Source organism: Bombus pyrosoma, linkage group LG14 (genome assembly GCF_014825855.1).
Source record: "Bombus pyrosoma isolate SC7728 linkage group LG14, ASM1482585v1, whole genome shotgun sequence".
NCBI lineage: Eukaryota > Metazoa > Arthropoda > Insecta > Hymenoptera > Apidae > Bombus > Bombus pyrosoma.
The window spans coordinates 10,795,796-10,812,813 of NC_057783.1; the positions used below are offsets into that span (position 1 = coordinate 10,795,796).

A 17,018-nucleotide genomic window follows, 5' to 3' on the forward strand; every position below is an offset into this window, starting at 1 on the left:
TTAAAAGATCATCTCGTTATTTCGTTAATTTTATTAATAATTTCATGAAACTGTATTACCTAAACCAAAAGAATTCCTTTAAAGATGAACCAAGAGATGCAAAGAATGCACTGATAGATTTGAGTGTTGATGACTCTTGCTTAAAATTTGCAAACTTATTAGGAGATAAATATGGTGTACTGCATTCTGTAAAATGTACATTTTCTTTATCTGTAATTTTCTGCAAAGAAATTGTATATAAATTATAGAGTATCAACATTTTTATATTTATAGAACATTATATCAAAACTTACAGAATTGATGTTTTGTTCACAAGACTTAATATATTTAGAATCATCGTCATTTTTAAATCTTTTAAATCTTTTTAGAAGTACCAAACAGCTATTATTTGATTGTATATCTGCATCTGTTTCATTATTTTTTTTCAAATATGTAATTTTTGATGCATCTAGATTAATCTGTTAATTTAATATACTTTTAAAATTTATTAGAGTAAAGAGATGTTAAAATTGACAAAGAGTATCATACACACCTCTGTTTCTTTGTATGATCTCTTTCTTTTACCAGCAACTATTGGTATATTTTCAGATGGAAATGAATTAAGATTGTTACGCCTTAATGGTTTTCTTGAACTGCTATCCTTTCTTAATGTTTGTCTACATTCTGCGTACTAAAATAAGAAGATAATATAAATCAGTTGTTAAATTTAATATTTAAGTAAGAGAAATTATCTTTCAATAATACCTTCTTTATAGAATTTTGTATTGCTTCTATCCATAAATTACTATCATCTTTCTCAGAATAAAGTAAAAGTGTTTCACTTAAACAAGTAACACAAAACAATCCACCACTCAAAACAGATTCAATTTTACACTTATTTAATGGTAAAACACAACATACAGTCAGTGAATTTTGTGGATCACCTTTGCAATATAATAAAATGTCATTCAAAAGAACAAAATATCTTCTATATGCAGAGCTTCCTCGTCTAGAGACTCTCATTAATGCTCCTTGCTTGATTAATTTTCTACCAGGTTTTATCAAATTAATTGGGTTTACAATACATTTTTGAAGTCTTAGTAATTTTTGTGATTCTTCATATTGTTCAATGAAGGTATTTATATGCCTTGCAGCTTTCTCCACTTCTACTAAAGATGCTGTAAAATAATCAATTTATTTAGTATATAATACTTGAGACTGAAATGATATTGTTTTATGCTATCATGCAATTACCTTGTAAAAGATTATATTCTTTATGTTTGTTAGATGTATGTTGCAAGACTTCTCTCAATAGTAGTTTGTATCTAGGTACCCTTTGTATTGGAGTAATTAATAGTGAAGGTAATTTTCTACCAACTTCTGGTCTTGTTTCTTGCTTACTAATAAAATCTTTAAATTCAGTATCATTTTCTTGTTTAATCTAAAACAAGAAATTTTTCTATATAGCAGTAATTTTTAACTAGTCAACTAATGTAATAACAAATACCTGCAGTAGTGATAAAATTTGTTCATAATCATAAGCATAAACAGAATACAATTTAAAAAACGGAGCAAGTTTGTGAAATGCGCCTGCAATATTTCTTGGATCTTGTTTTAGTTCTTTTATTAATTCTCCACTAACATTATATAACGTCTTTATGTTTTCAGACAATGTTGAAAGTAAACTATGATGTAATAACTTTCTTTCTATCATGGGTTGTACAAAATACTGAAAAAAGTACATATATGCTTATGTTTTATTCTATCATTGATATTTATGTTATTAAATATCTGTAAATATATGTGAATAATACCTCCATTAAAATTTCTAATTGCCTTAAATATGTAGCTTCTGTTGTTAAAATTTCATGTATAGCTTGAAACTTCAAATCTTTTTCTTTCTCTTCACATTGCTTTTGATTATGTTCATTTAGACTGTTGAGAACTGGAAATACAAACATTATACATTTCACATTTTACAATTATTTGATAAAAGCATAAATTATTAATTATATACCTTTCATGCGACTACGCATACTTAAAACATTTCTATCATTAATGATTTTCTTCAATTCAAAACTGAGAGGAGTTTGTGGTGATCTTGGAGAATTCATAATTGTAAATAATGCAGCAATTGATGATATTTTTAAACAATGGATTTTATCTTCACTATGTTATACCTTGAATATGTTACTTAAAGATAGTTTATTCGTATGAATTCACATAAAATTATACAGTATATTTTTAATAGTGTCTTGATATTATATTAACTATACAAGGTATTGTATTTGTTAAAATATTCAAAACTTTATGTTTCTTTACAATATTTTTTGTCATCTAAACATTTAAATTTAAAATTAACGTATTAATGAATATTATGTTATTGGCTGAGTCGTTTTAGTGATTGATCAACAACAGAGTTTGAATAAAAATTAATAGGGAATAAAACATTGGTAAGTTTTTAAGATTTGTGCTATAATGTTGGTCACATTTCATATTGTAATATTTGGGGACTATTATAATACAAGTTGTGAAATATCAAAACATATGATGATGAAGTGACAATTTGACAAAAATTAAATTTGTTAATATTTGCAAGCGGTACTATTATAAATTTACTATTATCTGCAGTGACGCGCAGGAGAACAATAAAACTTTAGAAATACAACGTTGTAGTACAACGTTCAGCTTAAAGAAGGTACGATATGTCTGATTTGTATCTTAAAAAGTTACGAATTCATGTGCCAGCTGTGAAATGTCACGTCCGGTGAATAACAATTAATTTAGAGAGAGATATATGTATTCATAACAAATATAAAATGTATAACGTTGTATATACTTCCTTTTGATATGTAATTACTGACGTTTTTTAAATTATTTAATTATATAACAAAATATGTAATTGGTACATTTATTTATTTTCTTAATTAATAAAAATTTATCTGACATCATGATGTAACTGAAAAGAAATATTGTGCATAAGTGATCCTATTATATTTGTAAGTATCATAATCTGGAACGTAAAAATGCGATTGCCAAATAGGTTATGATGCATGCAGAATTTGCGCTATAGGTTATGTTCCACATTAGTTGTAGTTGTTATTATCAATAACATATTTAATATGTAAAGTTTATGATATAAAAATGTAATATTACCTTCTATATAGTCTCTATGCAGTCTTATATGCAAGTTGATTGATTATGAAATAAAATGCTAAAGAAATTTTTAAATGTACATCGTAGATGTATCATATAACTTTAACTATATAGATAAAATAAGTTTTTAACAATGCTGTGTATTATCTATTTTAATTATATATAATTTAATGTTAAAGATGAATATTTCTAGGTGAAAATTTATAAAAACTATGTAAAAGATGAAAATTTTATAAAATATGCAAATTTATGTAATAGTATATGGTAATTTTAATTTAATATTATCATTATTATTTGTTTCAGGATATTTAAGAATTCACTTTGATTTGGAAATGTACATACACGACATGTATAAGCACTTTTTAAGAGATTTCATACATAGAAGTAGTATGAAACAGAATTATTAGTTATTACATCATCCACTAAATACAAATATTATATAATATTTAAAATGCCACAAGTGGATGGTGCTACAATACCAATAACGAATAATCAGAACGGTGCAGCTGTACATAACAATCATAACACAAGTAGTCCAACTCGACCAGTCTTAAATAATAACAATATGAATACTGCTAGGAATAATAATAATCAAAACCCATTAGTTAATGTAAGGGATAGATTGTTTCATGCAATATTTATTAAAGCAGCATTAACTTATGCCAGAACATTTCCACGACCTGTCAGAAGATTTATAGAATTTATAGTTTTATTGAAGGTAACTATGATTTAAAAATAATATATTCAAATTTAATAAAAGATTTAAAATTATGTATTTTAGGCTATAGCAGCATTTTTTGTGTTGGCTTACATTCACATAGTATTTTCACGAGCACCAACTAATTGTTTAGAACATATAAGAGATGATTGGCCTCGTGATGGTATATTAAGAGTTGAGATACTTAGAAATGGAGGAGAAGATTATAGTATAGAAAAGAGTTACGCAAAAGAGGAGAAATTGCGACAAGAAAAAGTTGATGACTTAACTAGTGCTTTAGGAATATTAACTAGAGATGGGTAAAGAGGGATAAAATACATTAAAAAAATAAAACTTTCTTATTATATATTATTGTAATTATTAACACAGTATTTTACTTTTTTATTTTATCTTTAGATTTATCAATATTGAACCATCTGCTGTTGATGAAGAACGTGATATAAATAATGCATCAAATGAAGGAAATCACGACAGTTTAACATTGTCTGAAAAAGAAATAATTATTAGAAGTGCCGCTGTGCCTGGAAAGACGCAAGATCCAAATTTAAGTATTACTAACACTACAACAAGTCCTTCATTATCTACTAAACTGGAATGGAATGAAATGAACAGAGATACTAAAGAAGTAAATATATTATATAAATATGAAATATATGTTATATGCGGGATGTCTTATATTAAATTGTGTTTCAAATGTTAACATTCCAGGTTTTAGATGAGAAGATACTATTAACAAATACAGAAAATAATACTATAGGGCAGGATACAAATAAATCTAATAAAGAAGATGTTATTCAATCTTTAAAAGATCCAAATTCTGAAGTTAGAGCAGGTATAGTTATGCTATAATTCTTAAAAAATTTAGGAACAAAAATAATAATAATTTGATCACTTTAATGATCATATAATTATTTTTTAAATATTTTATTAACAAATTGTTCTCTTTTCAGGAGATGGTTATATCGTAGAATATTCATTAGAATATGGCTTCTTGAGACTCTCACCTGTAGCACGGCAAAGATTAAACATTCCTGTAAAAATCGTTACTTTGGATCCTGTTAATGACAAATGCTTTGGTGATGATTTCTCAAGATTAATACTTGATGAACTCTTAGGATACGACGACTTACTGATGGCGAGTATTAAGACATTGGCAGAGCATGAAGATAATCAAGGTTTTCTACGGTAAGTAAATTCAAATTTATTTCTTTTTGTTTATATTATTTAATGTTAGTAATGTAACATTATATATTAATTTTGTTATGTAGAAACGTGGTGACCGGAGAACATTATCGATTTGTAAACATGTGGATGGCTAGAACTACGTATCTTGCTGCATTTTTTATCATGTTAGTTTTTGTAAGTATATTTTGTTTTTAGTAATAATCGCATGCAATGCTAAATATCTCATTCATTGTTTGTAATTTACAATTATACGAACGATCAAAAATAGAATTTAAATTTCTTTCTTTTTTGATATGAGATTGAATATTTGATATTATATGTAAAACAAAGTAAATCTTTTATCAGTTTATGTATTAAGATACATGATTTATTGATTTATAAATTTATTCATTTTTTAAGTTACATTTTTCCCTGCAATTTCTGTGTTAAAAAGATGAAGCTATTTATATTACGATTTGCACGTTTCGGTGTTATAATATCGCATTACGATATGATAATCATAGCTCCAGAATGTTCTGGAGGTGTAAATTGGATTTAGTTTCATGTGCTACGTGTTTTCGATCCGGATATATTCCTCTCCGTCAAGGGGTTGATATCACACGTATCCACACGACAACCCAGTACGTGTAAAAGGATATGGCAATCAATTTAAAGTAACCACGCACTGAGGTAACCCGCGTATAACTCTCCAACCACCTGTACCCTTACATTCTGTGATCCCCCTGGAATTGAACCGTCGGGTATAAATCAACGTTATTAGAGGTATCATATTCGTTACAGAGATCCCCAAGTTGGCAATTTTGTATCAAATTGTTCTCAAATACGTTTTGCTGCAACTAGTAAGAGACGATTGTTAAGAATCTTGGAATTTAAATTATTAATGATGGCTACTTTCATTAATTGCTGTTTTAGTTGCGATCGATATAGGACAAAAATATTACTGTTGTAGTAAAAAATTAAACCTGTTAAAATTAAACATTCTTTTTTTTAATGAATATCATCTTCGACAGTTTTTGTTAATAGGTAATTTATATTTTGTAATTGAATAAGTAATTTACGTCAATATTTTATCGAATACTACATTCCAATATAAACAGCACGCATGTCTGATGGGTTGTGAAATTTCGGGGTATTCCCCGGGTGTTAGGAAGTGATTGGATCATATACGGACCAACGAATAGCTCCACTCGTGTTTAATGGGTTTACGGCGAGCGAACAAATGAGTAATATTGCATACTACTAACCATGATTCAAATGCAATGCATTGTACGGCAGTCTACATCTAGTTCATACCTAGCTATTCACGGTGGATATAGTGAAAAGCCAATTATTCTATGCATGAATAATTTGAGTAGAAGAAATGTTCAAATAGAAAATTTGCAAGATTTGTTATTCATTAAGGTGACTTATACATTCCAGTGAATTATATATGTATGTGTATATATGTACATATATTAGTTGAACATATTATCTGATCTTTTTCTTCAATTTCTTGTATTTAATTTTATCATTGCTATTATAGTATAAATTTTAATATTAAATATTGCTTTGCAATGATTTCAAATTTATGTAAATTCCTATAATTGGAAGCAGCGATTACAGCGCTATAATTCGGTATCGTTAAAGTTACAAACAGAAAATGTTTACATACAAAAAATGATTTTTCTTATGCGTGTTTTATCGTGTATAATAACAATTTAGTGAAAACGATTTAACTCAAATAGAATTTATTAAAAAGTCTACATGAAATGTGGTGTCCTTTTCTTCATAAGATTCATTGTAATACATATTTCACATAAAGCATTGAAAATATTTGAATGTAGTCTGTGGTTGAGATGGGAGATAAATGAATCTCGTGCCACAACACGTGAATGTTACTTCAGTGCTGGGGGTACTCTACCTGGGATCACCCTCGGTCAACCCACCGTAAAGTCACGTGTACGGAACTGTCGTCATCTATGTATTACTCAGTATCTCCTCTGTCATATGCACATGACATTGGGTATATACCCTCCGTTGTAGTACGATATACACTTTGAAACAATATTCTCCTTTTTTTTAATTGACAATGCATTTCTTCTTTTTTGTTGTGGAAGACTATATTCATTTCTTCGACCAAATTAGAAAAAATGTGTTTTGCTTTCATATTTTTATTGATTTAATTTATCCCATTGAGGTTATTATATAAAGCAAGATAAATTTTGTGAAAGTATATTAAAAAAACACCAATAATAATATTTGGACATATTAATACATAAAAAGTTTTAATTTTAATTTTTAAAATTTTCATAGGAATTATAAAAGATAAATACAATTCAAATAACAAAAAGGTGTAAAGGTGTACTTAAATAAAGTATTGCTGTGCACAATTGAATATCTAAAAAAAGGATATATCTTAAATGTTGAGTTGTATGATAAATTATTTAGGTGAGCAATAAAATGTTATTTAATGTCAAGATTTTTAATGTTAAATAGGATTGTTATTAAACATTTACTTTCATTATTATAATAGTGGTGATATAGTCTTTTGACTTTGCTAGTCATAGAGCCAATATATGCAATTTCAAAGTTAATACTTATATACTACTAAGCGTTAATGTGATGGTTCGGTTGATTGTTCGTATATTGTTACTTATAAATTATTGGGGGCGTCATTTTATACAAATAAAAAGTATTGTGAATTATTTTTTTTAATGAACGCAAATATTCGTTTTCATGTGATACACGGTAGGTGTCTTCTAAAATATGCATATATACTGAAGTAGGTATTGTAATGAATATTGTTCTAGATTCTAGGCTAGCATATGAAAAATTTATAAAAATCTACAATCCGCAACTTGCGATTGGTTATTATGTTGATCATTTTACAAAGTAGTGGTCTTTTCATTCCGAAATGAGAAGTGATAGGGATATTCCAAAAAAATATTTTCCACATTCCAATCGAATTCATACATTGATCTTAGGTTAGATGGAATTTTTGTCTCTTTTGTACCAGTATCTCGTAAATAACACTGACGCATCTGCAAAGTACTATTAAACGTTTTTGTTACCAAGGTTGCTCATAGTAAATAGTGAATTATCTCGGGGTGTCAGGTGCTAGTTCAATCTGAACCATTCGCAATTCAATTGCACTATTCGCTCTCAACCTGGTAACCGAGTGCGACCGTTCGGCTTGCAATTTGCTTCGTATCCTGTCTTTATTGCAATTTCCTTTCACGAAATAATAAATACTTTTACCGCTTTGATACATATTACTCGATATATAAGAAAAATAGAAAAAAGAAAAATTTATTACTAAGATTATTGTGTTTTTTTTATTCAAATTACTCGTTCATTACGATTAATCTTATTTAGATTCGAAATTGGAAAAAATAATAATTCTCTTTTGCATGACTATCCGTCCAGATTTCATTCTTTAAATTATAACATGGGGACATTAAATTTATTTTTTTGCGGTTTATTACATTTTATTTACAGTAACGTATTTGGTTATTTCAGACTATCTGCATTTCGATGTTACTGCGGTACTCGCATCATCAGATCTTTGTCTTCATTGGTAAGTGATTACATTTGATAATTGAATCAAGAATTTCATTTGTTGTGCTTGCTTTCGTAATATCATGAATATCGACTACTTCTTCTCTTTATCGCATCTTTAGTTGTTTTGTTTTATGTATGTGATTTGACGATTTAATATTTTCTTTTTGCTAAATTATATTATAAATGATTATACATAAATTTAATAATAATATACATATATATACATATATACAGGTAATAATAAATATATACATAAATTTACGATTCGCAATCAACAGATTTTGCGTTCTCAAGAATTGATTTTACTCATTTCAGTTTGAAAGAATATTGAATGGCGTTGTTTTTTTATTCCATACAAGTGTAAGGGGTAAAATACGCACGGAAAAGATAATTTTAATTCGCTAAGAAATATATTTTGTACGGAATTATTGTTTTTTTCTTCGATAATTAATCTCTAATTTAATCTCCGATACCAAGAGGTAAATGCTCTCTATGTCTGATAACTCCACGTGGCAGAATTAATTGATTTCCGTATCTGCAGCTTTATAAAATTCAAGTTGATACTGCTTTAAAAAAGTTTCTATCTGCAGAAGGGGATCTAAAAAATATCGATTATCTGAAAATCTGAGGTGAACACCCTCTTATCCATGGCCGTCCTCCTGCAAAATTGTTGCCCTCCCACCTTATTCGTTTCCTTTATATAGAGATATTTGTTAACGATTACGCTATAGTCTCTTACTAGTTGACAGTTCGTCCTAACACGTTTTCGTAACGATGGAAGTATTATTTTTATCTACTTTTGAGTTACTGTTCATCTCTTTAATCATCATTACTTCGGCGAAGTTGATTCCGATAATATACCGACAGTTCACCTATTGGAAGAAGAATAAAGTTCCATATGTACTGGCAGGACCGATATTTGGAACTGCTTGGAGAGTCATTTTTCGTCGTATTACTTTCCCGGATTATTGTATGTTCGTTTATAATTATTACTCTGACGTAAGGTACATCGGGGTGATGGATTTCGCTACGCCAACGGTGGTCATACGAGATCCAGAGCTGATCAATGAAATAGGCGTAAAGAGTTTCAAGCATTTCCCAAATCATCGAAGTTTCGTATCCGAGGAGATGGATCCGATTTTCGGGAAAAATGTATTCTCCTTGAAAGATGATCAATGGAGAGAGATGAGGAACTCATTGAGTCCATTTTTCACAGGCAATAAGATGAGATTCATGTTCGAGCTGGTATCCAAGTGTTCGAACGATTTCGTTAGTTATCTGTACGAACATTCAGAATTTCACTCGATGGTGGAGCTGAAAGACATCTTTACTAGATACGGAAACGACGTAATCGCCACAGTTGCATTTGGAATAAATGTGAACTCGCTCAAAAATCCAGACAACGAGTTCTACAAAAGAGGAATCGATATTTCTTCGTTCAGTGGTACGCTTCGTTTAATAAAATTCATGTTATTCCGGTTGAACCCGCATCTAACGAGAATGGCAGGACTGAGGTTCCTGTCTCGAGCAACGGCCAACTTTTTCTGGAATGTGATTTCCAAAACGGTAACTGCAAGGAAAACGTGGGGCATCGTTAGACCAGACATGATCCATCTTTTGATGCAGGTCAAAGATTTGAAGCAACCTTCATATCGGCTGACCATCGACGATATCGTAGCTCAGGCGTTCATTTTCTTTTTAGCCGGTTTCGACACTGTTTCTACTTTGTTGTGTTACATGGTTTACGAGTTAGCTTTGCATCAAGATATTCAACAGAAGCTACGTGAAGAAGTAGATTGTTATTTGGAAAAAGAAAACGGGGAAATTTCTTACGAGGCTATGTCGAAGATGGAATATATGGAAATGGTAATATCCGAGACGCTTAGAATGCATCCTCCATCGTTGATAGTCGATAGAGTTTGCGCAAAGAAATTCGAATTGCCTGCAGCGGCGCCAGGTTACCAAAGTGTGACAGTGTATCCTAATGACAATATTTGGATCCCTGTTTATGCGATTCACCGCGATTCTAAATATTTTCCCGATCCAGAGAAGTTCGATCCTGAACGGTTTAGCAACGAAAATAAAAGTACTATTAATCCTTATACGTATATACCTTTTGGAGTAGGTCCTAGGAAATGTATTGGCAATCGTTTCGCTTTAATGGAGACTAAGCTTTTGATAATCCGTCTACTGGAAAAGTTTATTATAAAACCTAACGAAAAGACAACAATTCCTATTGTGTACAAGAAGGTTGATTTTACACCGGCATCAAAACACGGATTTTGGCTTACTTTGGAGAAGAGAAACAGTTAGGTACGCCATAAAGTATATATTGTTGTTTAACTTTATATTATGGTTAACTATTATTTGTACATTAACAAATGTATACATAATTTGTTGTTTCATTTTTATTTTAATTCAAAATTGTTATTATTTGATCGTTTTGACTTATGTTTCTTTTACTTTGTACTATATGTATATTTCTCTTCTTAAGGATATGGGTTTCTCTCCGTGTTCATTTTCTTCTATCTTTGAGAAAACAAAGTTTGATTAACGTTCTTATCGAAAGGTATCTAGTCACGTTTGTATCTTGCGACTAATAAAATTCAGCAAATAATGAAAATTTGATTATAAATAAAGTTTCCGTATATGTGATTTTGTTTTCGTTCTATTTCTCCACTGACATGCTCTTTGTTTCACTTTTTTGTTCTACTTTATATGCATCGAGAAAACTATGTGAAAATGATACGACTACGAATCCCTGTGCGCTCCATAACATCAAATATGACTAAATTCATGGAATTCTAATTCTATACTTTATTGATCAATACTGTACGAAGACAGAGGAAATTATTTATATCTTTCGCACCATTTTTTATCACGGCTTTAACCTTCCTTTCGACTCTATCCTTATCTAGTCAAAATTAAGATCAAATACCACGTTTTGTATAAACAGGTATGTATGTGTTCTAATACTTGTGAATGGGAGTGTACGTTCGTTTCATTTTCGAATCGAACGTGAATTGAAGTTGCTTAAATTGTTCTTGTCACGATACAGAAAGGAGGGCAGATATAACACAATAATGATATCATCTTCCGTATTCTCCCTTCCTCCACCGTTTGACGTTAAACTTTGTACATGTGCTCGGTTCGTATTTGTAACCTTGTAGCTGACAGACGACAGTTATTTGCTGCTGAGAGTGCCATGGAGATTCTATCGACCTCATCAGCGTTTACTCTATTAGCGATCACTTTGATCACGATAACCTTATTCAAGTTCTTTGCAACGATATATCGATAACAAACTTATTGGAGAAAGAACAACGTGCCTCATATTAGATCCATCCCAATACCTGGTCCAGTTTTTGGTCCGTGGAAAATTATTCATCAAGTATAGTGACATCATTTATAATTACTATCTCAATGCAAGATACATTGGAGCGATAGATTTTACCTCGCCAAATCTATTAATTCGTGATCCGAAATTGATTCGAGAAATAACTGTGAAGAGCTTCGAGCATTTTACACATCATAAAACGTATTGTATATCGACGAGCACATGGAGCCTCTATTTTCGAAGAACATTTTTTTCGCTACGAGGTCAACGTTAGAAAGAAATGAGGAATATCCTCTCTCCTTTCTTTACTGCTAGCAAAATGAGATTCATGTTCGACTCGATATCAAAGTGCTTGCAACAATTTGTCGATTATTTGTACGATCATCCAAAATATACTTCATCGATAGATGCGAAAGACGCTTTTACTAAGTTTACTAACGACGTGATTGCATCAGTTTTCTTCGGAGTCAGTGTGAATTCAATGGAAGATAGAAACAACGAGTTTTCCGTCAAGGGGAAAGATGTTTTCGCCAGTTTCACCTGAAGTATTGTTAAGATGTTGTAAATGCATTTCTGTCTACGAATATTCAATATATTAGGGATCACGATTATTCCAGTTACTACCTCAAATCTTTTTCGCAAAGTTATATTCAAGAATTTGGAAGAACGCGAAGAACGAGGTATCGTCAGACCGGATATGCTACATTTGTTAATGCAGGCCAGGGACAAGGATAAGATGGCTATTTATCACATGGATATTGACGATATCGTATCACAAGCATTTATTTTCTTCTTGGCTCGCATTGATTCATCTTCAAATTTTATGTGTTACTTTTTACAAGAGTTATCCCTAAATTCTGATATACAAAAAAAATTACGTAATGAGATAGATCGTTATTTGGATTTTGGAATATATGAAGGCGGTAATGTCGGAGACCCTTAGAAAGTATCCGATGCTAATTATCATGGATAGGCAATGCACGCGAAAATTCGAATTTTCTCCAACGGATGTGATGCTATCATTTTATATCTTGGTGATACCATTTGGTTGTCTGTGTACGCGTGACATCACGATCCTAGATATTTTTCTGATCCGTAAAAAATTGATCCTGAACAATTTAACGAAAAGAATAAGGATAACATTGTTCTATACACGTATACGCCGTTTGGAGCTGGACTTCGAAAATGTATCACCGATCATTTCGTATTGATGAAAGTTAAGATTTTAATGGTTCATATTTTGCATAAATTTCTTGTAACCTAGCGAGAAGATGCGAACTCCTTTGTACCCCCCCCCCCCCCCCCCCAAATAGTCTTATACCGACCCTTTGGCAGGATTTCTGATTACATTAGGAAAAAGAATACCTTAAACGTACTTTGATATACGATTTAATCGTATCATAAGCATTTACATTTATGTCTTACTTTATGAGTTATGTGTTTCGTAATTAAACAAGTAAACAAATATTGTAGATATTTTATTACCGCCAAATAATATTATCTTAAGTTTTGTCAATTTTTAAGCAACAAACAGCATAGTATGTATTTTGTTATTGTCTCACATTAAACAGCGTAGTAATTTAAGAGATAATTAACTTAGATATACAAGATTATTAAATGCTAGAATAGAGGCTTTATTAACCTCGGTATATGATAAACATATATTAGTATTTATATATATAGTAGTAGGTTTTTTGCAAATAACCAAATGACGATGTAATTAATTTTCTTCTTATTGTACAGAATGCTAAGAATTTGTATATTTGTTAGTGTCTTAGTGTCAAAACCAGCTGTGATACATTGCTCTGTTAGAGTTAAATGCCGTTCGAAGAAGGTTAAAAAGTCTAGAATAACTGTTCACTTGCTCTACTGCATACAATCATTGATATAATATAGAATTTTTCAAACGAGACATATTCGTACGTGTTTTTATCGTTATGCCATCGGGATGTGATTTAAGAATAGTAGACTTGCAAATAAATTTCCTTTTATAACACTTACGCATCGGTTTTTGTAGATTGTTTTCATAAAAGGATATCGTCATCAGTTTAGGCCATGAGATAGTAAAAAGAATTTTTATGAATTCTACGCTTCGTAGAATTATCATTCGTCAGTGGAGTCATATAAACAAATCTTAAAGCGAAACTTGAAACAATTATCTTTTTTATTAGTTGTTAAAAATTGTAATTTCGAACAAAATTTCATATATTTTACTTCATATGAATATGAACTTTGTCTGTGACTATGTTAATTTCGTGACTATATTTTCGAAAATCTATAGCAGAGGTCCAAATCTTTTATACAGAGTGTATTGCGGAATATAGAAAAACAAAAAAAAAAGAAGTAAAAAGCGAGCGCAATTTAGGACATGAAAAACCAATGTTTCAATGCGAGGATTTCGAAACGAGATAGCGTAGTTGCCGATAATTCCACTTTAATTCCCATTTATCTTTTTATTTCTGTACGGTGAATTTATAAAGGGCGGCAGGATCGACAGCAACAATTTCTACAAAATGTATTTTCAGAATATTCACGAGGAAGAACGCAGTTTGTTCACTTAGTTGACGCAACAGACATTCTACTCCCTCCTTCTCTGTTCCTCGTGCAACGATAAATGGAGTATATGTATTCGCCCATATTTATAACATTCCTCCTAGTGACTAGAGACAGAGTCGACGCTCGTAATCCATCCTCGTGGCAATGGAGTCATCAATGGAGTCGTTCTCTTTTTCGTTCAAGTTGTTAGTGATCGGCTTGATCGTTGTTAGTCTGGCCAAGTTGATCAGTTTGTTTCATCACCAGTACAGTTACTGGAAAAAGAGACACGTTCCTCATGTGGGAGCGATGCCTGTATTTGGATCCGCGTGGAAACTGTTCACCCGTCGCGTGTCCCTTCCTGATTATTGCACGTTCGTCTACAATTATTATCCGAACGCAAGGTACGTCGGTATGATGGATTTCTCTACGCCAGTTGTGGTAATTCGGGATCCAGAGATGATCAGAGAGATAGCTGTGAAGAATTTTGAGCATTTTCCCGATCATCAGAGTTTCATCAACGAAAAGATAGATCCGATCTTCGGGAAAAACGTGTTCTCCTTGAAAGGTGATCGATGGAGAGAGATGAGGAACACACTGAGTCCATCCTTCACAGCTAGCAAGATGAGATTCATGTTCGAGCTGGTGTCTAAATGTTCTGAGGAATTCGTCGACCATTTATACAATCATCCAGAGTTGTCGTGTTCGATAGAGGCGAAAGATGCGTTCACTAGGTATACCAACGACGTGATTGCCACTGTGGCTTTTGGAATAAGTGTGAACTCGTTGAAGAACCGGAACAACGAGTTCTATAAAAAAGGAGCGGATGCGACGAATTTTGGTGGTCTTTTTCGGTTACTCAAGTTTCTGTTATTTCGTATGAATCCACGTTTAACCAGAATGGCGGGATTATCGTTCCTTTCACGCGATACCGCCAACTTCTTTCATAGGGTCGTCTCTGAAACCGTGAAGGCACGGGACGAGCAAAATATCGTTCGACCGGACATGATTCACCTTTTGATGCAGGCTAGGGATAAGGAGAAGCCTGCCACACATCAGATGACTATCGATGATATCACAGCTCAGGCGTTCATCTTCTTTTTGGCTGGTTTCGACACGTCCTCCACCTTGATGTGTTATATGGTTCACGAACTGGCACTTAATCCGGACGTACAAGAGAAATTACAGAAAGAGGTGGATCGATATATGGAAGAAGGAAACGGGTTTATTTCGTACGAGGCTCTCTCGAAAATGGAGTACATGGAAATGGTGACATCAGAGACACTTCGCAAATATCCTCCGATAGTTTTCATCGATAGGTTGTGCGCGCAAAAGTTTCAACTGCCTCCAGCGGAATCTGGCTACAACTATTTAACCGTATGTCCGGATAACATCGTTTGGTTTCCTGTTTACGCTTTGCATCGCGATCCCAAGTATTTTCCTGATCCAGAGAAGTTCGATCCAGAACGTTTTAACCACGAGAATAAGGATAACATTGTTCCTTATACGTACTTACCGTTTGGCCTCGGGCCGCGAAAATGCATAGGCAATCGTTTTGCCTTAATGGAGACCAAGATTCTGATAGCTTATCTGTTGCACAGATTCCGCTTGAAAATCACCGAAAGGACGAAAACACCTATTGAATTCAGCAAGACGAACTTTTCGTTGACTCCTGATCAAGGGTTTTGGATCGGTCTCGAAAGAAGGAACTTTTAGACTTGTTTTCATTTTCCTCGTTTTGTTTGTTACTTTGGTTAAGAGTGACGTGCGCCGGTGTTACGTGTATATTGATCTTTCTGTTTTATAAGCGAAATATTTACGGCGATATTTAATGTTTGTACACGACGATGAAATTAAATTTAAGATCGTGAATTTTCATTCGAACGCGGCACAACATTTGGCTTATTAAACACGAATGTAAATTTTTATTTCAATATCACAATATAATTGAAAATTTTAGAACCTTCGGTATTTCGTTACCTTTAACTGTAAAAAGATCCAAACAGAAATAAATATATGTATATTGTTAAAGAAAAGAGTGTATGGTATCGTTTCGAAGGTAGTAAGTGATAAGATTCATTTATAGGCAACTACTATTTTATATTATTATTAATTCTAATATATTACAGTTACCTCTACTTTTATCTAACATTACTTTCTGTCGACAATTATACTCAGTTGTCATTCGCGTCATGTAAATTCCATATTCTAAAAATACAAGCTGCATAGTGTGGTTTCGACGAAGACACTTTTCAAATGGGAATGTCGTTGTACGGAATCTTTCTTCTTTCTTCGTTTCGTTATGACAAAACGATGGAATACGTAACCCATATATTCTTTCCATAGTAAACACTTACAATGCCATTGCAATTAATGCATTGCCATAATAATGTTAACCTCGAATAAAATACGCACGATACCAAACCGGTTTATCTATCATACGTATGAAGCATTAGATGTTTACGTCTGTAGAGTGTAGGTAATCACGTTTCGAACATTTTTCGTATTCTTTTATTTGTCCTACGAGGATTATAATAGTTTATTATCTCAGTTGCTTCTCTTTCTCTA

At 31.8% G+C, this 17,018-nt stretch overlaps 5 protein-coding genes across 8 annotated transcripts in view; 4 read left to right on the plus strand and 1 right to left on the minus strand.

Annotated features, from left to right (window-relative positions):
• Positions 1-13: 13 nt before the first annotated feature.
• On the minus strand, positions 14-2,373 carry LOC122574834 (rac guanine nucleotide exchange factor JJ-like). The gene is made up of 8 exons (XM_043742923.1): positions 1,997-2,373; positions 1,794-1,924; positions 1,487-1,708; positions 1,234-1,420; positions 745-1,157; positions 533-670; positions 294-458; positions 14-220 (listed from the first exon to the last, which is right to left on the minus strand). Exons 1-8 carry the CDS (start codon positions 2,091-2,093, stop codon positions 56-58), a joined length of 1,518 nt encoding a protein of 505 aa, XP_043598858.1. The 5' UTR covers positions 2,094-2,373; the 3' UTR covers positions 14-55.
• Positions 2,374-2,524: 151 nt separating this feature from the next.
• LOC122574825 (membralin) overlaps positions 2,525-17,018 on the plus strand; it is a 65,843-nt gene continuing 51,349 nt past the window's right edge. For 2 of the 3 annotated variants that reach the window (XM_043742909.1, XM_043742911.1), the window contains exons 1-8: positions 2,525-2,677; positions 3,439-3,853; positions 3,917-4,152; positions 4,250-4,478; positions 4,562-4,685; positions 4,804-5,038; positions 5,122-5,212; positions 8,537-8,594. In XM_043742909.1, the coding sequence (XP_043598844.1) occupies positions 3,587-3,853; positions 3,917-4,152; positions 4,250-4,478; positions 4,562-4,685; positions 4,804-5,038; positions 5,122-5,212; positions 8,537-8,594 (1,240 nt within the window). In that variant the 5' untranslated portion in view covers positions 2,525-2,677; positions 3,439-3,586. Of the gene's footprint in view, positions 2,678-2,758; positions 2,979-3,438; positions 3,854-3,916; positions 4,153-4,249; positions 4,479-4,561; positions 4,686-4,803; positions 5,039-5,121; positions 5,213-8,536; positions 8,595-17,018 lie in introns of those variants that run through there. The other variant, XM_043742910.1, reaches the window with a different exon arrangement.
• On the plus strand, positions 8,628-11,233 carry LOC122574833 (cytochrome P450 9e2-like). 2 transcript variants are annotated; one of them, XM_043742921.1, is made up of 2 exons: positions 8,628-10,891; positions 11,073-11,233. In XM_043742921.1, exon 1 carries the CDS (start codon positions 9,353-9,355, stop codon positions 10,889-10,891), a length of 1,539 nt encoding a protein of 512 aa, XP_043598856.1. In that variant the 5' UTR covers positions 8,628-9,352; the 3' UTR covers positions 11,073-11,233. The 2 variants fall into 2 exon arrangements, with proteins under 2 accessions (XP_043598856.1, XP_043598857.1); XM_043742922.1 differs by lacking the exon at positions 11,073-11,233 and having other exon boundaries at positions 8,628-10,554; positions 10,704-10,809.
• LOC122574835 (cytochrome P450 9e2-like) lies at positions 11,758-12,986 on the plus strand. Its single transcript, XM_043742924.1, has one exon. It carries the CDS (start codon positions 12,481-12,483, stop codon positions 12,856-12,858), a length of 378 nt encoding a protein of 125 aa, XP_043598859.1. The 5' UTR covers positions 11,758-12,480; the 3' UTR covers positions 12,859-12,986.
• LOC122574832 (cytochrome P450 9e2-like) lies at positions 14,209-16,486 on the plus strand. Its single transcript, XM_043742919.1, has one exon. The coding sequence runs from the start codon at positions 14,616-14,618 to the stop codon at positions 16,164-16,166; it is 1,551 nt and encodes a 516-aa protein (XP_043598854.1). The 5' UTR covers positions 14,209-14,615; the 3' UTR covers positions 16,167-16,486.

Bases quoted from the DNA above. Each gene is read 5' to 3' on its own strand.
- LOC122574832 (XM_043742919.1), top strand. From the start codon at position 14,616: ATGGAGTCATCAATGGAGTCGTTCTCTTTTTCGTTCAAGTTGTTAGTG.
- LOC122574833 (XM_043742921.1), top strand. From the start codon at position 9,353: ATGGAAGTATTATTTTTATCTACTTTTGAGTTACTGTTCATCTCTTTA.
- LOC122574834 (XM_043742923.1), bottom strand. From the start codon at position 2,093: ATGAATTCTCCAAGATCACCACAAACTCCTCTCAGTTTTGAATTGAAG. The intron at 1,158-1,233 runs GTAATTGCATGA...ATTATTTTACAG, and splicing joins AGAATATAATCTTTTACAAG to CATCTTTAGTAGAAGTGGAG. The intron at 671-744 runs GTATTATTGAAA...TTCTTATTTTAG, and splicing joins TACAAAATTCTATAAAGAAG to TACGCAGAATGTAGACAAAC.
- LOC122574835 (XM_043742924.1), top strand. From the start codon at position 12,481: ATGCATTTCTGTCTACGAATATTCAATATATTAGGGATCACGATTATT.